Genomic DNA, 22,566 nt, shown 5'->3' with positions numbered 1-22,566 from the left:
GTGTGTGTGTGTGTGTGTGTGTGTGTGTGTGTGTGTGTGTGTGTGTGTGTGTGTGTGTGTGTGTGTGTGTGTGTGTGTGTGTGTGTGTGTGTGTGTGTGTGTGTGTGTGTGTGTGTGTGTGTGTGTGTGTGTGTGTGTGTGTGTGTGTGTGTGTGTGTGTTCTTTGTGCTAACATGGTTAAAGCAGGTGGCAATCAGATTGGGTACGACCTGGGTTGGCAAGTGTTAAGAGCCATTGTGATTACTCCAGTTTCAGTTAATCACATTTATGCCTGCGTTCTGCCTCACACATTACCTACCTGATGGATTAGGTCTCTAAATTGAATAAAGCTGATGTAATTTTGTTCACCTCCAAAAACTAGTTACCAGAAATGATTTATGGTATATCTATATGTTTAATTCATTTGTGTGACATTGTTTTAATTGACTAGGGAGATGCTTTTAAAAATTGGCGCAAAGCATATAGTCTCTCTAAAGTATAGAATTGGCTTTTATCACATGATTCGACTCTCGAGTGTGTAACAATACCAAATGTTCACTGCTGAAAGTCGTCGGTCTGACTCGTCACTTCTTTGTTTCAGTCTGTGCGGAAGGTGCTGGAGAGTCCCAACAGCTGGGACGCCTTCAGGAGAGCAGGAGGCTTCACCGGACTGCTCTCTCTGGTGATCGACATGGAAGGAGCTCTGTCTGACCCTCCCCAGGGAGAAGTGTGGAAGTCCCTGGGGCACCAGCCGCTGCTGGACCTCCTCCTCCTCACTCTCCATATCCTGGCCTTGCCTGTGCATCTTCACACAGTAAATGCACACCATTTTGAGACCGGTGGCTTTTATGAAAGGCTGGCAGAGGCTCTTCTCCAGCTGGGCTGCTTCCATGCAGAAGACCCTCCGAAAGAGAAATTTGATGAATACGAGGGCTCCTGTCTCAAGACTGCAGAGGACAACCAGTCTCCTGGAAAAAGCTTTCACCAGTTTGTAGAGTTTGCAGAGGCCCCTGAAGCTCCCTCCTCTCCCTCCACCCCACCGCTCAATCTGCCGGTCACTCTTCGGACATGTATCAGGCTGCTCTCGTATCTCGACCAGTTCGCCACAGGAACCTACTCTCCTCTGGAATTAAACTTGGAACTAGAGCCTGAGGATGGGTGTGACGGCGATAAAGAGAAAGCAAATGGACCGGCAGGTCACGAAGGAGTGTATTCAGGGTCCCCTCCTGTCCACTTGGGATCAGGCCTGCAGTCCGTTGAGGACACACACGGAAACTCCAGGAACACAGCACCCAGTATTTCCTCAGTCTGCACAGAGTCTCAGTACAGGTGCATGTTTTTAACCATTTGGAGGTGGTGGAAGCTAAAATTGTATTTGATGAATGTGGTCTATATGTGATCTCGTAAGTGTCAACCCATACTTTGTTTTGTGTTTTTTGCTTTGCTTACAGTAGGTTCAGCTGCAATCATGTTATTCTTCATCCAGGAGCAATTCGTGTTATTATGACTCTCCTTCCATCAGTATTTACTTCCGAGGACCCACAAGTAACTTCCTAGACTGAACATGTCACTTGTCCCTTATCGAATACACACCAGTATGAGCCAAATCCTCTTTCCTTCTTTCCCAGCTCTCTACGGAGGTCCAGCTCTCACTGGCGCTCCATGTCCAGGCCATGGTTAAATCTGAGCGAAACCGCCAAATAGTGTGTGAAGGGGGGCTGGTCTCAACACTCCTGACCCACTGTTGGAGCATGTTGCTGGCTCCGAACCATCCGGTACATCTACCTGTTACTCGTATCTTGGAGAAGCTCGCCTCCCAGGCCATCACACCTTCAAACTTCAGGTAAAACCAGTTCAGACACATCCATGTCTTTATTGCACTGAAGATGAAGATACTTTTGGATTTGATTTGCTTTTTAAATTTAATTGTGCTACAGTATTCTGACATGTTACTTTTTCCTTCTCAGAAAGTTCCTGTGTTTAGGGGACCCACTAATGTGCTGGGCAGACAAAACAGCCATGCAACTAGAATGTGCCCCGCTACTCAAACCTCCTGTTTCAAATGGTACAGACTTGTTTTATTCTAATAACTTCATCTTTATATTAATGCCTGCTCTTTACTGATGATACATGTTAGATTAAATCCTCTAAAAATTGAATTAGGTCTTTCAGACACAGACATGAATGCAGGTCACATTGTTGTTGTGTTTTCTAAAGCAGATCACAGTACAGAAGCAGATGTCTCATCAGGATCTTCAGTGAAGAAACTGAAGCGCACTTTTAGCTTGTTAAAGTCTACAACTCTCAGTGAATCCTGTGTTGGTCTGGCAATCCCTGTCCACCAGATTGTCAGTCTGGTTTCCATGACGTCGCCACGCACCTTCAGACCACATCGAGTCTCCTCCTCACCGGCTTTTGTAGAGTTTGACATGAGTGAGAGTGGATATGGGTGAGTCCTTGATTTACTGATTGCCTGTTTAGTCCTGCAGTATCAAATAGACTAGATGGAACTTCTATTTATGCTCTATATAAATTCATCTTGAAACATATGTGCTGCAAAAATAAACTCAGTGAGGTTTGGCTTGTGAGGAAATCCCTCCTTAAAGTGAATAAAAACACAACGAAAAATAAAAGAATTTACTAGGCGAGATACTTCTCAAAATGTATCTGGCATGGTAACAGATCAAGACAGTTCACTGCAGTTTCCTGACGATAAAGGTGGTACACTCGCATGATCTTAGACTTGAAACTTGTGTGAACTCTTGGGCATGCTCTCAGGATTCTCTGTGGAGCTTAATGACATGTAGGGCAAAAAAACCCATGAAGAATTACCTATTCATTAGCAACTCTATTGAAGAGCAGCACGAGATCTCTGAGTGGACAGACGGGGTGTAAAATCCATGCTGTCTCCTACTAATGTACTAATCAAACATATTTACCCGTCTTGAGGCTCTCTTTATTTGAATCAAGGCATGACAAAGAGATTTATGTGATATGGGATCTGTTTGAGGATAACATATTGATGTTAGCTTCAAGACAAAGTTCATATTTATTCTGGCCTTTAAATCCAGGCCTTTTTGCTAATTTACTTTTAACATAAAAAATTAAAAGTGTGGCATGCAGCGAGCTCCCATGCGATGTGGAAAGCTGCGTCGGCCACTCATAGCTCATTGAGCTGCAGCTGTTTTGACTCTGCAGCGACCAAAAGTTGGCTGTATTTTAACTTGTAATTTTGATTAACCTTCTAATTCATCACCAGGCCTGTAGTTGATGGGTAAGAGATTGCACATTCCTTTACGGAGCAATTTGGGATGTTGGGGTACCCGCAGCCATCAGTAAACCATGTCCTGTGACATGTTGACAATCACGTGACCTGAATTACAAAGTCTGCCTGAAACAAATAAACACGCCTTCCAGCCGCAGGAGAATGTAATTATTGCAGCCGCACATCGCCGCTGCCTGTTTTCTTTTCAGTGTATAGCCTGCAGTGGACAAGGATTTGAATCTGGTGCAATGGACCTTCTCTTGCAAAAGGCTTGCAGGGATTCACCACCTGATTATATCTAACATAGCCTTTTGTTTTGCAAACATGTTGGAAAAAAACCATAGATTTTTCATTCACTAATTTCTTGCCATGTGACGACGGTATGCTTTGCAGCTGCCTTTTCCTACCCTCTCTGGCTACAGTGAAAGGAGTGACTGCTGATTCAATTTCAACAGGTGGAATTGGAGGAGGTAAGTGATGAGTCTAAATGTTTGATACCCACATATTTGTGAATATATCTGAATAAAATGTCTAATCATCTCCTTCTTTCATATTTTAGACTGCCGGGGTTTTCCCCCTTCAGCTGGTCTCTCATTTTCCTGCTGGTTCCAAATCAACCGATTTAGTTCAGCCTGTGATTCCCACCCAATCCACCTCCTGTCAGTGGTTCGCCACATGTCCCGGACTGAACAACAGTACATCTGCCTGTCTATCTCTTTCTCAGCCTATGACGGCTGTCTGGTGATCTCCACAGAGGAGGAAGCATTTACATACTTGGGCAAGAGTGATAGAAGTTTCAACATTTGAAAACTGTCATCAATACATATGTATTCAATAAAAGTTACATCTCGACCTTATACTGTAGAGATTGACCAAATGTTTTTCTTCATGTTTGTTTAACAGATATGATGGAGCCAGAAGTTTTCCCTCCCACTTCTTTGCCAACATCACTGAGGTTCCGCTGCTCCGGCATGCTGGTCCCAGGTCAGTGGCACCATCTGGCTGTGGTCATGGCCAAAGACATGAAGAAGAGCTGTATCGCTTCAGCCTACTTAAACGGCAAGGCAGTGGGGACAGGAAAGGTATGACAAGAGGAGGGAAACTGAAGAGCTGACGTGTGGTATTATTGTATTCGTGTATCATAGCCTCTGCATTTTCTGTCAGATGAGGTATATTCAGCCATTCCCTGGTCAGTATGTCTCCATGGACCCCGCAGCTGTGATTGATGTGTACGGACTGATAGGAACGCCAGCTCTCTGGAAGGAGCATGCTGCTCTAGTGTGGCGAGTGGGTCCATCGTTCCTGTTTGAAGAAGCTTTGAGCCCTGAGGCTGTGAGTGTTATGTACACGCAAGGCACCGCCTACCAGGGCAACTTCCTGGCTCTGGGCAATACAGGTGAGTCACAAGATCTTGTGTAAGAATTTGATTCAGAGCAACTTAACATGTGTTACGTGAGGACAATGTTGACATATAAATATGTTGTAATTAATAGACAAATAACATGCAATTTAATGCAATTGCACATCTAAGTTTTTCTTAGCTAGTGATAGTAATCATTATGGTTACACGTTCCATCTGTAAGACCATTCTACTACATGCACCTGTGTTGTCCCCCCTCTGTTTGTCCCCAGAGCATGATTCAGATGCTGAGTCTCTCCCTCTCAGGCTGGTTCCCGAGGAGAGAATCTCATTTGGCATCAACCTAGCAATTTCGACATTAACAACTGTGGTGCAGATCAGAGAAAATTACAATGAGGTGGACTGCAGACTGATTGCTAAAGAGGTAAGATGAGTCCATGTTGAACTGATGCGTTTGTCTTGATACAGAGTAGCAATCTCTCTCTCTCTCTGTGTGTGTGTAGATGGGGATAACATCCCGGGATCAATCAACCCCTGTGTTCCTCGCGCCAAACATCAGCCAGCACCTGAGGGGTACAGCTCGGACCATAGGAGCAGCCCTGGTTGGACATTTTGGTAAATATCGCATTATTTTGAAAAGTTTATTTGCACTTTAGTTTATTCTGACAGGCACACTTCGTAACTTCTCGGCCCTCTTTCTTCTAGGCGTGCGTACGTTCACCCCCTGCAGTGCATCTAATGGTTTCTTGTACGTCGGCGGACCAGCAGTTGTTCTCAGTCTAGTTGCAATGGCGCCAGATGATAGCTCTTTGTATGCAGCTGTCAAAGTTCTTCTTTCTGTGCTGGAGACCAACTTCGCCATGCAGCAGGAAATGCACCGAATCAATGGATATAAGGTCTGTCGGACCTTTCGAAAATGAATGGAATAGCTACACGTTATGTAGAAACACACATCTAAATCTGCCATCTTATTGTTGTAATCTTTCCCTAAAAGTATATTGCTCTGCTTGTAGCTGCTAGCTTTCCTGCTGAAGATGAAGCACAATCTGCTCAGCTACAGAACCTTTCAGTTGGTTCTGTATCTCTCCAGGTCAGTGGAGCTGAGCTCTGGTTCCGGTTGCATCCAGAACATACCTGCTTTCCAGGCCCTGCTGTGTGACCTGGAGGTGAGCATCCAAATCATTGCATAAAAGTTCAGTGGATGTAGGAAATGGCAAATTTTTTATCTCATCCCCGTTATTTATTTTGCATGTTTTTAAGGGCATCTGGAAGCTAACTGCTAACGTGTTGTTTCTCTCTCATTATGTCATGCTTTCAGGTGTGGCAGAACACATCAGATAATCTCGACCTTTCAGTTCTGAAACACTTCGCTGAACTCCAGAATTCCTCAAGGTAAATTCCACAGCTCTCAGCGTGTGACCAACAGCTTGTAGCTTTAATCTAATTAATTGTTATGTCACATGGCCAACAAGTTAGCCGCCACAATAAAAAGGGTGTTGGACAGACTTTGTCGGCTGTTTTGTCAACATCTGCAGCAGCCTGTCATCAGTATCACAGAAATGTACATGTGCACATGTAAACCCTCAAAGGAATGTTCAACAGAGGACAGACGAGAAGAGCTTGACTGAACTTGTGCATGGATTGCTGAATTAGTTTAACTGTCTGTGGGAACAGATTGTGATTGATATTAATGCTCTCTCTGTTTCTCAGCAGTGACGGCAGGAATGCAGCGGTCATGCACAGTACGGGCCTGCTACCAACGCTGCTATTCGAGCTTTCTGATCCTGCTGTGACCGTTCAGAAGGTTCAGATCATTTCTTGTGTCATCACATCCCTCCTAAAAGCTCACTTGACCCCTCTGGACACAAGCAGGTACAGTCTGGGAATGCTCCAGCCCCCAATAAGTGCTCCTGTCATACATTTTTCATTTAAGATATCAGAGCAATTAAGTTTATCAGATTTAAATATCTCCCATTATCTGGTCAGAGTTGGGCTCTTCCTGGTCTACACACTTCCTCCTCTTAGTAACATTAATGAAGGCAGCAGTGAGATATCTGGCGGTGATCTTTCACAGGACACACCAGGTACACCATACACCACACAACTACGGCTTACACAGTACATTACATGTCTCATGACCCTTGTCACCAGTACTGACCCATACTTGTCTTATCTGTGCTGTAGCTCAGAGGTCTGAACCAGCCAGACTCATCTGGATCCGTAACCAGCTCTTACGATCTCTTTGCGAAATCCTCAACTCGGACAACCTTCTAATCAAAGAGTGAGTGGCATTGGATACTACTTGGCTGAACCGAAACTGGAACAAAGACTTCACAGTATTTCATGTGCCTTGTCATGGCAGAAACTAAACCGAATTACTTGATCATGTTCTTATTCCCCACCAGTCGGCAGAAGGCCTTGTTCGATGCCCTGGGCAGTGATTGGTTCCTGCTCTTCCTTCAGCCCCACCTTCACCCTTCCACCTTGAAACTGGGTCTCGTCCTGCTCACACACTTTCTGTCGAGTCCCAGCCAGCAGAGCAGCTTCAGAGAGGGGGTTCTCCCAGCAACACTCGTAGAAGGCATGGAGGAACCCCTCGCTGTCTTGGGTACATATAGTTTATACTTTCTCAAAGTGAAGCAGGATAATAATTCAATGTTGTTATTTTGAGTCATATTGTGAGGACATAAAGTTATTTTTAAATTTTAATACACAATTCTGATGTGTAAAATGATTGTATTTACATACTGACTAAATATGGTATTTGAAAGAAATATTTTGGGTTGGTGTTTGACATAAACACGCACTTAACACGCATTTGCATACATAAACCTCATCATGACTTGAATATGAAAATCAATTAGCAAATTATAGTTTTATTATTGTGATACTGCTTTTATGTATTAAACATCTTAAACTTTAATACAATTTAAGTCTGCAATAATGTATTGAGTGTCAATGCAGGGTCTTTGGATCCTTCAGGTGTGCTTATTCAGTCTTGTAGAGGCATTACTGCATAGGTAAAATATGGTCTCCAAAAATATAAAATACAAGTCTCCTTCCAAAATACTCCCAAGGAATGCTGTTTGAAATCCAAATGCTGTTATTTGAATGGCGATATGTTTTTTAAATGACTAATGCGTTGCGACCGCCATAAGTCTTCCTCAGGGTCATACCATGTCTTGGATTATTTTTGATAGACTTGCATTTTTAGACAATATTCCACTCATGCAGGGTTAAAAAAGCAACTTCTCTCATTGATTTCTTGCCTTGCCACCAGACAACCTTCGAGCCCATTCCTGGTCTTTTGAGTGCCTCAGCACCACGTGCCCAGGCTTTGATGTTCTCCAAGGGCTGCTGATTAGACACACTCACCGGCCTCAGGTGTTTGAAGCTCTGGCTTCTCTGCTGTTGGAAAAGAAGACCAGTCACACTGCAGAGGGAAAGGTGGGTCATTTTGATCATTTTTCTTCTTGTAAATCATCTTCATCATCCCTGTCACAATGCTCTAATGTGTCATCTGCAGGTGCATTTGGATGATTTCCTACAGTCATTGATTGACAGCCAAGCAGAAACTCCTGCTCAGCAGCTCTGTATTGAAGCTGCGACAATACTTCTGGCATTAGTCAAAGCCATCATCACTCGGGTGAGAACGTAATAGCCGTATTCCTTCAGTATGTTTCACCACAAAGTCATGTATAACGCATTATTTTAATGTTTTAACAGCCTGTTCCTCCAACAAAGGACATTTCAAGCACTGATGCATCATGGGAGATGCAGCTCCCAGCAAGTGTGATGCAGTTCCTTTGTCTACTCCATAACCTGCGACCCAGAGACCCACTGTGGGCATCACCAGAGTTCCTCCATGCACTCGCTGGAGTTGTGTATCCTCTGGACGTTTCAGAGGTTTGTGTGTTATTCTGGATTTATGAAGCCCAAACAGTTCTCACATCCATGGTCTTATTCACTGGTTTGGTCATTTTGTTCCTTTCTTTCAGGGTGTGGTTGAGTCTCGTGCGATGGGTGAAGCTGAGGACACATTCAAGAGTCCTGCAAACAGGAAGCCGGTGTGCGACTTCATCCGAATTCTGCTAATGGACAGTCTTTTTAATGTCTCTGCCAACACCAGCACACATCCTCTCATTCTTCTGCTGGAGGTAAATGCACAGACACGCATGAATAAAAACAATTTGATCCTGTATTTTGCACATTCACGGAACCCACTCTAATAGTGTTATACATGCAACACACTGGGTCGCATTGTTGTCAAAAGGCATTCCCACGGATAAAAGGCTCTTCAGTAAACTAAACTGTAAAACACTGCAAACCTCTAATTTCTCCAGAAGGTGCCACTCTTTGCTCAGCTACTAAATATGGCAGAGCAGAGGTACTGTTGATAAAATCGCTCACCACTAGGAGGGAGAGAGCAGCAGCAGGCTGCCACAACTACAGATTTCTGTAAAGGTCTTTTCAGCTATATGAACCTTCATGCACACACACTAAAACCTACACTTGAGGCAACATTAAAAAAAGGTGTCAATCAGTCATATTAGAAGTAAGCATATCAAAATGTTCTTTTCTTTTGATCAGTTTAAATCGTGTTTTTTAAAGTAATAAACTGCATAAATGTCACAGTGTTCGCCTGAAGGTGCATCACTGGAACAGAAGCAGAGTTTTCAGACTGAGCTGCTCGAGTTGACCATGGACATCATCCACATGCTCAGCCATGAGGAAGAAAACAACACTCATCTCATCTCACAAGGTAGAATAACAATGCATGCTTTACTCGCAGCTCAAACTGAATCATGCAGAAAAGAAGAGGACGTTTTGTCATTTGAATCCCTTGCTTTTCATCTGATCTCTCAGACGGCAAAAGGCAGACGCCTGAAGGCCAGATGGGCACGCTGATGGAGAACGTGGTGTTCTTCAGTCAGACTCTGCAGCAGAAACTTTACAGCGGAACATTCTTGGGAGACCCGGAGAGTTTGATCAACTTCCTCGCAGATCAGATTGTTGTGGTGAGACGAACACAGAGACATGAACATACAGCAGCATACACACACCTCCATATAGATGCTTAATATGGAAAAACATGTTTTCACCATTAATCTGAAAATTAGTATTCCTTTTTTTTAAATTTAATTTTGTTTTACATCATGGTCCATGTCATGCTTTAAAATATGAAAATAGTCATTTTAGGGCTTTTCTTTGGAGCAGGGGAACAGATTATTGTAAATGTGCAATGATATTGGGATTGTAGCTGTTTTTTGTGGTAGGTGTTTTGTATTTTTCCTAAATTGTGGTGACGCATTTTTGGATTACATAATAATAATAATAATAATCCATTTAATTTATATAGCGCTTTTCAAGATACTCAAAGACACTTTACATGTTACATTATACACCGTAGACACAGCTACGGGGAGCAATGCAGGGTTAAGTGTCTTGCTCAAGGACACATCGACTAGGGCGGGGATTGAACTGCCAACCCCCTGATTGAAAGACTACATGATCATTTTTGTTTAGCTTCTATGTATGTTTTTACCATTTGGATATTTTTTGTTTCTTTGTCCAATAGTTCATAATCCATCAATAAATGTGCTAGTTTCTGTCAATCTGTAAATTGAAGTAAAAATCTGTTCATTGGAGACAGTTACTTTTTACCAATGAAGCACTGGGTTGTGTAAATCTGCCCACAGGTCACTAATACTACTAATACTTAACACTCCAGTTTTACATTATATTATTATGCTGATTACAGATACACTGTGGTTTGCTTTTAGGCTCTGGAGAAAGGCCAGACTCAGAAAGAGAAGACGGTGTCTGCACTCTACTCGTGCACCAATAAAGTCCTGCTTTATCTCTTGTCCCAACCGCGATGTTCCCAAGAAGAAAAGGACTGCGTCATCGGAGCATTGCAGACCTTCATGGAACGCTGGGATGTTGTCATGGCGACTTACAACTCTAACGGGAACTTCATTACATGCCTTCTTCATTGTCTGTTACTGATACGATCGGGCAGGTAATGGCGGAACCAAAAAGATACACACAAACATATGGTTGAAACCCGGGTTTACTTTTTTTTTTTTTTTTAATTCAAACAATTCCAACTTTTTTTTTGTTTAGCTACCCCGAAGGTTTTGGATGTGTGGCACAAAAAGTGCTCAACAGAAAAGCTTCATCCCAATTGTTTGCAACAAGAACCACACATTCTGCAGGTCTCAGCAACGGAGCAGACATTACCACAGGTACGTAGGCCGGTATGTCTATTTACGTCAATCCCTTTAGCCTGACGTTTTTGTAGATTTTCTATGGAGATTTAATGAGAGAGTTCAGAAGTAATGTGTGTGTGTGTGTGTGTGTGTGTGTGTGTGTTCCAGATGACAGAGAACTAGTGTCCTTAGCGGAGGCCTGCTGGTCGAAGGTCATGGTGGAGAGGCAGCACATGCTTGAAGAAACCTCTAAGATGGAGATCTCAGCGAGCCACACGGCTGAGAAGGGGCCCGTCAGCATGACTGACATCAGCCCTCTTTGGGAGGAGATGGCACACAAAGCCTGGCTGCTGCACACAGGTCAACTATACTAATAACTGCAGAAGAAGAAGATGCCTACATTTTAGGTCTATATTTATGGGGGGGGAAGAAAATCTAAAAACAACATATATATATATATATATTTTTTTTTTCTCTTCTCAGAGTCTCAGAAGAAGAATGGGGCCAGTAGTACTCAGAAGAAGTTTGATATGATCAGCAGCGCAGTTCGCTCAGCTTTGGGCAGACTAGGCAAAGAGTCAGCAACAGTAGAGGTAATTACACACTCACTTTTCCTACATGTTTGGAATTTGGCAAAGGACAGTATTGAGAGATTTGTATTCTTGTGACTGTTTGCATAGTGTGGGGTCGTTACCTTTTCCCAGGTGCCCCAGCATCCCAGAGCGCTGTGCCCAAACACCCAAAGTCACTGCTGTATTTGTGTTGTGGGCCGTCCAGCCCTGTGGGGGTGTTTGATTATTTCTTTAAATGGATTTGGATTATCACAGCTGATTGCCCCTGAGTGGGCATAGTAATTGATATCTGTTAGGCCTATCCACAGGAACACTCAGTACAACACACTGTTTGCTGCTGAAGGTTAAAGACGTGTTTATTGTTGTTTTTTCCCCCCAAAACACGTGGCCCACATCATTAGTTCCCCCACAACGCTTAAGACGTTGAGCCATCTGGAGCAGGGAGCGGGGACATATTACTCAGGCACACAGGCATGAAATTACCACGTCTGTGTGTCTGTCTCACCCCCACAAAGCGTGTGTGTGTTCTTGTTTGTGCGCTCCTCTTGCCGACAGAAATCGGGTTGGCAATTATAGTGGTACCAATCTGATGAAAACATTATTCATTTGATGTTATTCTTTATCATATCAGTTTTTGACAGGCTATCAGAGAGGGTGATGAATGGTTTTTCCATCTGAGAGGAAGGGAAGAAGAGGGAGGGATGTTTTCCTTCTGCCTCTCTTCTGTGTGTTGCACCACTTTGCTCTGAATAGGTTGCAGCATGCAGTGAGTGTTCAACAAATGATATTCAAATCATCAGTAGTGGTCAGTCAGTCTGTTCATTTTCCATTAATCTTCATAAAGAAACAAGTGAGTCATTAATTAATTTCTGGATCATCAACTTATGACCTTTAGTTGACAAGTCATGAGCTTATGGGGAGTCTCTTCTCAGTCACTGGAGCCATAGTGATGTATTTCGAACAAGCATAGTTTCAGATATCTACTTTTATTAAACAAAAAAAAGAGTTTTAAAGCCTACTGTAGGTAATGAATGAGAATATAGAGGCTGGTAGACAGACTGTGTCCTAAATCAAGCTTCAGTGCAATTCTTCTAGAGATTTATTTCATCAGCGAATGCAGTTTCCATAATCATATCTGTGTCCTCATATTAGAAAGATAATTAACAGCACTAATGATCACGTTAAGTTCATTACACATTCACTGCCAGCCCAGAATGAAGTTGACATTATGTTGCCTTATCATCAAAGGTGGCGTATTGTTGGGAAGTCATTAAAATGGAAATGAGTGTGATGTTCTGATGTTAATTGCAGAGGCAAGAGATGAGTTATGTATTTAATGCAGCATTTAAAAAGCCAATGAGGCTCCTATCTGCTAAATAGGGTAATTAATGCTATATATTACTTATGTTTGTCCAAATGAAGGAATGAAATTAGGAGATGATGACGCCGACTTGCTGTTTATCTCTCGCAACACGGCTCTAGTTCGCAAACTTCATTATTACACTTTTTCTTTTTTTTTTGGTCTAATATTTCTATAATCTCCCCTCAAATTACTCCTTTATTTCTTTCTCTGCACAACTTCTCATTTGGATAGGCAGTCAGTCATTTAGAGAACCCGTTTTCATTTCCAGAGGGCTTGTCAAAGTTTGTTGTCAACTTTTACGCATTGTTTTTTTTTCTGAATTTATTCATCTCTAGTATTACTGAAGTAGCTGTTTGTTTTTATTGTACTTGAAGTCAATTACTGCATTAATGAGGTTATTCCGCAAAACACTGAATTAGCATCTGTAAATAAGACTAGATATAAAAAGTTACTGCATGTTCATTCAGTCAATGAAATGGCTTTCCTGGGTCAGCTGTGAGGATGGACACATGTTGTTTCACTAGTCTCTCAGCGAGCGCTGCTGTGATGATGGGCTTAATGAAGCAGTTAACAGTCAGAATATGATCCCAGTGTGTCTGCTGAACATGAGCATCCTGCAGTGTCAACACGGCTCTGTTTTGGGTTTTTCTATTTTTTCTTAATCAACACACACACACACACTGGCACACAGTAAAGACACACATACACTAGCCTTGCCCTTGACTGTGGCGTGGCTCAGTGATATTAATGTTTATGTTAATTAGATCACACCAACAAATGATTACATTTCCAGGCAGGGTTATTGTAAGACTGTAGCCACTAGCTTATTTTGCCCAGTGAATGCAATTTAGAACAGATGTAATTGTATGAATGCATTGTAATTGCATGAGGAAACAACAATACCATTATGAATATACAATCTCTGTGAACATGTTGTGTGTTTACAATATGAGCTAGAGGAAGAGCGATTGTGCCGCTTGCTCTTTTCATTTGCACCCAACGGGTTACTCTCCTTTCTTTGTAGGAGTTTCTGTCCTACATGGAGTCGCATCGACATAGAGGCCAGAGCATGTTTGAGAACATGAGGACAAACCACTTACAGGTTTGACAGAAATGTGACCATGAATATACTGAAATAAATGTGATTTAAAAAAATCTGTAATCATGTTTTATCTCTGTCTCATGTATTCCCTCTATCCGGGTATTCCTTCTATCCGGCCCGGTTTCTGCATCCCAGTTGAGAGCCAGTGAGTGGGATCGAGTGAGCTCCAAGTGGCTGCGTGTGGAGGCCGAGCTGTTGAGGGAGAGAGCTGTTTTCGGCCCGGGCCCAGGGGTGCTGCTGAGCCGAGACTGGGTGCAAGATGCTGCTGAAGGACCCAACCGAACCAGATCACGCATTCGCAGAAAGGCTCTGAGACGTTCCAAACGGGTATATTTCAGTTTCGAGCGGGATCTGTGGAGCGGGGTCCTATTTAGTGTTGAACCTATATCAGTGCCGTATGTTGTTCCAGGTGCTCGGAACGCTTTGTCTGGGTTTAAGGACTGGCATGTCAGAGGAGAACAAAAATAGGCCGGAAGGTGACATGGGTAAAGAAAAGTGTTTCTTTTTTTTTCTTCTTTTTTTTGCATTTACCAGAATGTGGATTTTGGATGTTGGCTCAGTAGAGACAAATGTTTCCTTTTTAACAGAGCCCAAGATCCTTTGTGAAGTTGGAGCAGAGGCTAAAGAGGATGAAGAGGAGGGACGACAGGATTTTCACAGTTTGACCTTCTTCCCTGTCCTGAATGAGAAACCTGCTGTCACTGAGGGTCCCCCCGACCCCTTGACTCCTGAACCCTGCTCCCACACACGAGACTGCCACGACATACGCATCATTCTTCAGGAGATGCACCATGGAGAGGAGGTACTGGGTGTGTGCTTGGTTAAAAACAACATGCCTCCTTCCCACCCTGCTGATATTCACAATCATAATTATCTGATGTAGACTAAGGGATTCCAATAGCCCAGCGCTGCTATCAGAATTTCATCTTTCCTCATTAGTGTAATGTTTTAATATCGAGACCCAGCTCAGCTCCTCTCATTCTTCCAGTGAGTTAGAAACATGTTGACAGGGACTCTCATCACTCCGGCAACCAGCGGCGGCTTTTAATGTTTCTGACAGAAGTATTAATAAAAACAGTAGGAGGTGATGCAAGCTGTCTTGCATCAGCTTAGTAAGTGTGTGATGTGTGGAAGTGTGTCCTGTTGTCTTGCAGTGGTTCAGTGTGAGTCCTGCTGAGCTTCCTGTCAAATCAACACAGTCATTAGCTCTGAAAAATGCACACACACAGTAACACACAGTAACACACAAAGGGAGATCCACTCATAATTAGCTTGCCAGCGCCAATAGTGTGATTATGGCAGTAATGTGTGTGGGGAGAAATCAATGGTCCGACATTAGGCTCTTAGTCAATAAAAGTCCTCCTTTTCTCTCCTTCTTCCCATCATCAGCTAAATCACCCACAGACTGATAACACATATCTGTCCAGTGCACACTAAGGAGATAAGGAAACAAGTTTATTGTTGTATATTTAATTTTTGACAACAATAAATGTAACTCGTTTTTTTCTGAAGTCATTGTTAGGAACAGTGGTCCTGATGCAAGTTGTAATCACTGATGGAATACTGCCATACAATCTGACCATGATATACTGTAGCTCTATGTAAGAATCCCGTAAGGCTGAGAACCGCTCACCTTGAATCTTATGAAACGCTTTCACGTCACAACAAGAAATATTACTCATCATCGCATGTCTCTGTGTGCATTCATACAAGAGCTTCTGATCACTTAGCAGGTTTCCTATTGTGTGTCTGGCAGGGATTAATTCTCCTAATAATGGCCTCGCAGTGCCTCCTCCTCTACCGAGTGTGTGACTCTGTTTTCTGGGGGTAGGGCGTCTGATTTGATTAGTATAAATTGTGTGGGCCCTGTGGGTGTGTCGGGGGCCCCATATGGTTTTGGGGCGCAGTGTCCCAGAGGGCCTGCAGCGGGGCCAACACAGGGAGACAGCCAGGTGCACACACTCACTGTGAAATGAGGGGAGACAATAGAATTAGCCACACATTATCACAATGCAGTTAGCATTAGCCACGACCGGCGCTGAAAGCAGCATGTGGGTCCACTTTGGGGCTGGATGAAACGCACAGCCACACCGCTCCCCATCAATCAGCTCTGATAATGAAGTGTTCAACTGTGTCTTTTTAATAATGATTAGAATATGTGATTAAAATGATCAATCAAGTAAAGCCTGAAGTGCCTGCGTTGCTGCCATGTCATGTCCCGGGAGAGAAGTGTGCTGATGTGTATTGTGCCTCTCACTCAGGGCCCAATGCGTGTCCCTGTCTCTCTTGTCTCTGTCTGTGTAGGTAAAGGCTAAGATGTGTGTAGTGACGGTGAGCGGCCTCAGAGTGACAGAGGGGGTGCTGCTGTTTGGGAAAGAGAGCCTGCTCTTGTGTGAGGGATTCACTCTTAGTCCTGCTGGAGACGTTTGTTGCAGGACACATCACCCCAGCAGGTACAGCTGTGTGTGCCGTGCATTTGTGAGCAGATATTAAGCTTTTCAGTTGTTCCGATCAGTCATCTATGTGTCCCTTTCTGTCTCTGCCAGTGTGAGGGACTCCTTTATTTCCACCATGCTGAGTAAAGAGCTGCCACCAGCTCGCTGCAGACGGTGGCTCTATGAGGATATCAAGGATGCTCGCTTCATACGTTTCCTTTTAGAGGTCAGATAGCCTGATGCTCAACCAGATGCCTTGTATTAACATGCATCCTATATTCAGACTACACAGGATTTATTTTATATACATCTGATTTGTTTTGCATTTGACTTGCAACTTGAGTGTAAGTTTCAAAAGAGCCACTGTGCCTCTGTTACTTTCAGGACAACGCTATCGAAGTCTTCATGAAAAACGGACTTTCAGCCTTCCTTGTATTCCTGAATAAAGACCATGTCTCTGCATATAAAAGGTGCCACATTATATAAACTGGAGGTTCAACATTTTTCTTTTCAGCATTATGATGAATCTGATCTCTATTCTTTCCCTTCTTGTTCTCCCTTCAGGTTGTGCATGGTAGTGCCAGCATTAAAAGGCAGAGGGGCTGCTGAGGTGATTGCTAATGCCAGGTAAGTGTCCACTGTTAGTCACAGTCATCCAACAGCAATATTGTAAGGCAGTTGCATGTAGTCACTCTTTTTATTGCAGAAAATCAAATTGTTGTGACATATAGTAAGTATACTATGCAATATTATTAAAGCTTTTAGAGCTGCCTAAAAGTGACATTCATTCCATGTGTACGATAGTGTACTGTTTGGTCATTTGATTGGCTTGTGTTCCACCTTTCTTATTCTCCACACATCTTGATTGACTGTAGCCACTGAGTTTGGCACCATCAATCCGTGATAAATCCTTATCCTTTTCTCCTCAAACACGTCACCTCCTCCTCCTCCTCCTCCTGTAAATCCTTCCCTCTGCTCTTGACATTTCTTGAGGCATGTCCTACACAGGCTGCTCTCATGGACCAGATACACATCTTCCTCTGCTTGTTCCTTGTGCATCCCCTCACTATCCCCCTGAACATACGATAGAGGATTTCGTTTCATGTTCACCTTTGTGAGGTTGCGTAGGACTTTTAAAAACTCTGGTAGATTGATGAAGAGGTTATCAAAAAGACCTAACTCTTGAAGACCATCTAGAGCCTCCATAGTGGGAGGCAGGGTGTCGAGCTGGTTCATTCCCAGATTGAGACTCTTCAGGCTGGTGAGAGAACCTAGCGTGGACGGTAAACCTCCGGAGATTAGCCGGTTGTTGGAGAGGTTGAGGTGGGTCAGTCCCACCAGGTTGCCGATGGACTCGGGCACAGATTCCAGCTTATTGCTGTGTAGATCCAACAATCTCAATGACCAGAAGCTCCCAATGTTATCTGGGAGTTTCTGTATCAGGTTGCGGCTGAGGTCCAACTCGTCCACGTTGGTCAGTTTTAGGACACACTTTGGGAAGATGGTTATGCCCATGTTGCTAAGGTTGAGTCTGCGATGTCCATCCAGGGTCATCCATATTGCCTTTTTGATAACCTTGAGGGTCAGCTTTTCCCCTTTGGCTCCGTTCCCTTTGGGCATGGTACTGCAACGCACATAGAATTACTGAACAGGACAGTTTAAAATTTCAGCTCGCATTCACTTTTGCCCCCAAGAGGCTACTTTTCAATAATTAATATTATCTATACCACCACATAGTGCTACAGCAAATAAATGTGTTTTGTGTGTGTGTAAGGATGATGTGATTTATTCAGGTACAAGGGCTTATGTATGGCCCGGGGCAGTAAGGAAAGCATGCTCTCTGAGGTATGAGAGCTTGAGGTGTGTGTGTGTGTGTGTGTGTGTGTGTGTGTGTGTGTGTGTGTGCGTGCATGCGTGTGTGTGCAGTGTTATGTCTGCACTAGGGCGCGCTCACCCAGTGTTGCCCATGGGTGTATTTAAGAGCACAGCTCTCTAATTAAGGCTAATGCAGGGGAACAATGGGAGAGAGGCGACACTGGGTAATACAGCAAATACAAATGAGTGCCGATGCGCCCTCACCATTCAACTGATTGATCTTTGTGGCTCTTTTCAAGGAAGGTGTGTGTGTGTGTGTGTGTTTCATGTGGATGTCGCTCTCACACACACACAGTGTACTGACAGACATGGATGTACTCTACTACAGTACATGTGTGCATGCACAAAGAGTCAAATCAGGACTTTGATAAATGATAGTTGGGGAGTGTTGGGAGTGCGATGAGGGCTGCGCTCTCCTTCCCTCCCTGTCTAAAAGAGCACGGTTTGTGTCTGTGTTACACCCCAAGGCCCTCTCTCGCCTCATTCATCATCCTCAGGATGAGAGAGGTTATCCACTGGTGCTTGTTCCCATTATAACCTCCTATAGAAAACTATTGCATGAAATTATTGCCTGCAATTAGATAACACATACTGGGCCAAATGCAATGATTGATTTAGTGTAGTTTTGCAAAATAATTTGGTCAGGAGTTATTGGACGAGAGGAGGAGTTATTGGATGCACTTCAAGTAGCCCCTCGCTGTCTCAACCCATTTACTATCTGCATCCTTATTAATTTTTCAGTTTGCATTCTAATGTGTTGTAGTTTAAAAACGTGTATCTAGATTTTAAACATAAATGAAGATATAAACTTACCATATTTTATCTTCTTTTTCTGAGTTGACGTTATATGACGTTATATGACGTTATATGACGAGAGGGTCTTCGGTTTTAGAACAGCTTTGGCTCCTGTGAACTCGCCATTCAGCTCAAAGTCTCTCGCTCTTGAAAACACAAATGCACACCAATACTGGCGTCACAATGGAGACGGCAACAAAACATAAAACACCTTACAATTTGGTCAGCATATAGAAGTTGCATGAAGAATATACCTGGTAATCCTTCTATATGTGGCGGCGATATCAAAAGGAAAGATCAGGAAAGCAGTGTTGTGTATGTCACCATTTCCGTGGTCTCTCTACTCCAAACAGTCAAGCTTCTTCTTGTTTAACATCGTTACTTAGCAACTGGAGTGCTTGGAGCCAGGACTTTATTGCTGTGTTACTGGCCACAGAGGGAAAAGAGATTTAAGAAGCAGTTGAATGCTTTACTAATTTAGATTAAACACATTTAGACGGGTGTTATGTGAGTGAACTACGTTGTCCTGTATCTGCTGTAGTATCGATCTTTTGTTTAGTCAAACACGTTCTGGTAAATTCATTGGAAAGAAGATATTTTGATTGAGCAGTTTTTGTTCTCTGCGTTTTGTGAAAGAGAAACTTTTGAGTCTGTGTCACCTTATAACAGTCTTTGAACAAACACCTAAGTTAACACCAACTAAATGACAAGACAGCTGGAAAAGAAACTAGTTTGACTTGGCGTAGCTTGTGTAAGCAGGAAGTCAAATTATTCTTGAACTGTTCTGTGTTGTTGAACCAGTAATTATTAATCTCTGCTTGTCATTTGAAAACTCCTAGCACGAGGACAATATGACTTCCTCTTGTGCTGATGGAGGCGAGTCCGACCTACAGTGTCACAACCTCCAGATGGCAACGTGTGCTACATCCTCCACGTTTCTACTCATTGTCCATGCTTCAAAGTGTAGCTCACCTCAATCCCATAACTGCTCCTACAGCTGTGCACACGCACGGTTTCAGTTTCCCTCGCTCACCTCAGCTCTGCTGCTTCGGAACTCTTCAGTTTTACTTTTCAACATGGGTTGCTAGGCAACAGAGCAAGCACACAACTTTGTGTGGTGGGCAGTGATCAGCCTCTGATGCTAATTCATGGCATTTTTTTTTATTTTTTTATTGTGCTTTAGGAAGACTCCTGTGGTTGAAAAGGCAGCCCTGGTTAAATGGCAGGTAATGCAATAAACAGACTTCAGCCATTTGAGTTTTTCTGTGTTTAAAGATAAACTAACTCCATTAACATCAGTAAAGACTGTCACAATGTTGAACAGATACTAACCCATTCAATCCCAGTGGTGTAATGCAACTAAATACATTTACTCAAGTACTGTACTTAAATACAATTTTTAAGTACTTGTACTTTACTTTATTTGTACTTTATACTTCTACTACTCTAAATTTCAAAGGGAAATATTGTACTATTCACTTCACTACATTTCTGACACCTTTACTTTACAAATTATTTTGATATATACAAAACATGCAATGAGCTTATTAAATATCATGTTTTGTTATAAATTCAACTACTTAACAGTACAAGTACAGCTGAAATAATTAATCAATTAGCCGATTTTCAGAACATTTATTTGCAGCTGTTTTGAAAATGTAAATTATTTTTAATACATCAAAATGTATGTGTTTATTTGAATTATGATTATAATTGTCATTTTATTTATATATATATATATATATATATATATATATATATATATATATATATATAATTTTGAGGTGTGTATCATGGTTGGACAAAACAAACATTGTGACAGTAATTTATTTACAATCAATCTATTAATGGAAATAATAACCAGAAGATAAATCTATAATAAAAGATTTATTGTCCTCAACAAAATAGCTATAATAAGGAAAATGTACTTTAAAGTTGGGTGATTTTGTGCTATGTTAAAAGTAAAAGTCCTGCATTGAAAACACATCACTTCAGTTAATGTACAATGTTTTTATACGGTGTGGAATTAGTAGTACTTCCTCCATCACAGTTTATAACTATATTCATGTGTTACTTCATATTCCTTTTGTCTGTCCTCCAGAGAGGGGAAATAAGTAACTTTGAGTACTTGATGCATCTGAACACCATCTCTGGGAGGACATATAATGACCTGATGCAGTACCCAGTCTTCCCCTGGGTCCTAGCTGACTATCAGTCAGAGGTTAGGTCACACACATTGGCATCTTTGTCTTGAACATTCATATTGTAGGCGGGCGGTGTAAAGCAAGTGTTTGATTAATTTCTACCCTTATAGGCGCTCGATCTGTCAAATCCTTCAACTTTCCGTGACCTGTCTAAGCCAATGGGAGCTCAGACAGAGAAGAGGAGACAGGTATTCATGCAAAGATATGAAGAGGTTGAGATCATTGAGGGTGAAGGTATGTATTCAGCCCTTTACTTTTCATTCTTCTTGTATTTTGCTGCTTACTGAACTTTTATTCCACGTACCTTTTACTCTGTAGAAAATTTGACGGCACAATGCCACTACTGTACCCACTACTCCTCGGCCATCATCGTATCCTCCTTCCTCGTCAGGATGGAGCCGTTTTCACACACCTTCCAGGCACTGCAGGTTAGGCCTGGGACACTCACTCTTGGTCATTTGTATGCCCTTTTAAATAAATAAGCCATGAGAAAAACAACTCAACTTTTTAAGTTCAGGATAACGTAAAATAAAAAATGTAATCTAAAATACAGCATTATAATACTAAACAATTAGGCAGTACGAGTTGTGCGACTATATCACAGCAAACCTTTTATCAGAACATCAAAAGGTCAAACATAAAAGCTTAGAATGATATAAATAATACAGTAAGTTTACTGAATGATGATAGTTGGGATAAAGTGTTTCTGAATCTATAACCTTTAGAACTTGAAGGAGTTTCGTTGATGAATCAAAGATTCAGTATCGGTTCTTCACACACATGAATTACATTATGTGTACAAATCTACGAATTCTGAATGTAATCACTGCTGTGGATTTTTCTGAATAGTTAATTGTTTCCACAAATCCAAATGCCCTTCCTCAAACCCAGTGCTCCAGATGCACACTGATATTCATCACTTATTTTTACTTTCAAACCTCCTGATAATCTGCCTCTAACGTGAGCTATTTTCAGCACTGCAGATCCTGTTTCAATGCTGTTTTGGTCTGAAAGCAGATTGTAGAGAGATTTCAATATATATGCAAATAATTACAGAAAGCATCGAAAAGAAGCCAATGCAAATAGCCCCAGATGTTACCAAATTACAATACAGCATCCAATTGATTATAATGAAAATGCATGCATATTTGATAGTCAAAATAAAGCAATAAAGATGTTAGTCTGGTGAATTACAGTGGCTTTTTGTCTTCTGAAGCACATAGCGGGTGTGTAGTAATATCCATAACTGGATTTACATCTCTAACCGAATTTACCAGTATATATGCTATTTTCATTCATTGAGGTAATTGTTTTACTTTAAATTACATTCTTCCTCATGAGATTTCCATCATAGATTATGGAATTTTACAGAAAGTTGAAAAGCAAATGTTTCCTGCTTGCGTA

At 42.2% G+C, this 22,566-nt stretch overlaps 2 protein-coding genes across 10 annotated transcripts in view; one reads left to right on the top strand and one right to left on the bottom strand.

Moving 5' to 3' along the window:
• Positions 1-22,566, top strand: part of wdfy4 (WDFY family member 4) — a 39,984-nt gene that overhangs the window by 10,203 nt on the left and 7,215 nt on the right. Inside the window, exons 15-54 of one of the 9 annotated variants that reach the window (XM_034552735.1) lie at positions 581-1,308; positions 1,434-1,524; positions 1,608-1,822; positions 1,947-2,044; positions 2,200-2,428; positions 3,638-3,714; positions 3,804-4,022; positions 4,148-4,326; positions 4,409-4,640; positions 4,877-5,028; positions 5,108-5,219; positions 5,310-5,500; positions 5,618-5,770; positions 5,923-5,996; positions 6,315-6,476; positions 6,591-6,688; positions 6,789-6,885; positions 7,010-7,212; positions 7,885-8,051; positions 8,131-8,250; positions 8,331-8,510; positions 8,603-8,761; positions 9,240-9,366; positions 9,471-9,622; positions 10,388-10,626; positions 10,731-10,852; positions 10,985-11,176; positions 11,300-11,409; positions 13,776-13,853; positions 13,989-14,180; positions 14,263-14,338; positions 14,441-14,655; positions 16,158-16,306; positions 16,400-16,514; positions 16,673-16,758; positions 16,853-16,915; positions 20,142-20,184; positions 21,060-21,179; positions 21,273-21,396; positions 21,481-21,590. In XM_034552735.1, coding sequence (XP_034408626.1) covers positions 581-1,308; positions 1,434-1,524; positions 1,608-1,822; positions 1,947-2,044; positions 2,200-2,428; positions 3,638-3,714; positions 3,804-4,022; positions 4,148-4,326; positions 4,409-4,640; positions 4,877-5,028; positions 5,108-5,219; positions 5,310-5,500; positions 5,618-5,770; positions 5,923-5,996; positions 6,315-6,476; positions 6,591-6,688; positions 6,789-6,885; positions 7,010-7,212; positions 7,885-8,051; positions 8,131-8,250; positions 8,331-8,510; positions 8,603-8,761; positions 9,240-9,366; positions 9,471-9,622; positions 10,388-10,626; positions 10,731-10,852; positions 10,985-11,176; positions 11,300-11,409; positions 13,776-13,853; positions 13,989-14,180; positions 14,263-14,338; positions 14,441-14,655; positions 16,158-16,306; positions 16,400-16,514; positions 16,673-16,758; positions 16,853-16,915; positions 20,142-20,184; positions 21,060-21,179; positions 21,273-21,396; positions 21,481-21,590 — 6,249 coding nt within the window. Of the gene's footprint in view, positions 1-580; positions 1,309-1,430; positions 1,525-1,607; positions 1,823-1,946; positions 2,045-2,196; positions 2,429-3,637; positions 3,715-3,803; positions 4,023-4,147; positions 4,327-4,408; positions 4,641-4,876; positions 5,029-5,107; positions 5,220-5,309; positions 5,501-5,617; positions 5,771-5,922; positions 5,997-6,314; positions 6,477-6,590; positions 6,689-6,788; positions 6,886-7,009; positions 7,213-7,884; positions 8,052-8,130; positions 8,251-8,330; positions 8,511-8,602; positions 8,762-9,239; positions 9,367-9,470; positions 9,623-10,387; positions 10,627-10,730; positions 10,853-10,984; positions 11,177-11,299; positions 11,410-13,775; positions 13,854-13,988; positions 14,181-14,262; positions 14,339-14,440; positions 14,656-16,157; positions 16,307-16,399; positions 16,515-16,672; positions 16,759-16,852; positions 16,916-20,141; positions 20,185-21,059; positions 21,180-21,272; positions 21,397-21,480; positions 21,591-22,566 lie in introns of those variants that run through there. The other 8 variants (XM_034552733.1, XM_034552734.1, XM_034552730.1 and 5 more) reach the window with 8 other exon arrangements.
• On the bottom strand, positions 17,105-17,908 carry lrrc18a (leucine rich repeat containing 18a). Its single transcript, XM_034552436.1, has one exon. The coding sequence runs from the start codon at positions 17,906-17,908 to the stop codon at positions 17,105-17,107; it is 804 nt and encodes a 267-aa protein (XP_034408327.1).

Source organism: Cyclopterus lumpus, chromosome 15 (genome assembly GCF_009769545.1).
Source record: "Cyclopterus lumpus isolate fCycLum1 chromosome 15, fCycLum1.pri, whole genome shotgun sequence".
Classification (NCBI taxonomy): Eukaryota; Metazoa; Chordata; class Actinopteri; order Perciformes; family Cyclopteridae; genus Cyclopterus; species Cyclopterus lumpus.
Note: the sequence above shows the minus strand (reverse complement) of the source record. Positions and strands in the feature narration are given on the sequence as shown.

Excerpts from the sequence above, each read along its gene's own strand:
- lrrc18a (XM_034552436.1), bottom strand. The coding sequence starts at position 17,908 with ATGCCCAAAGGGAACGGAGCCAAAGGGGAAAAGCTGACCCTCAAGGTT.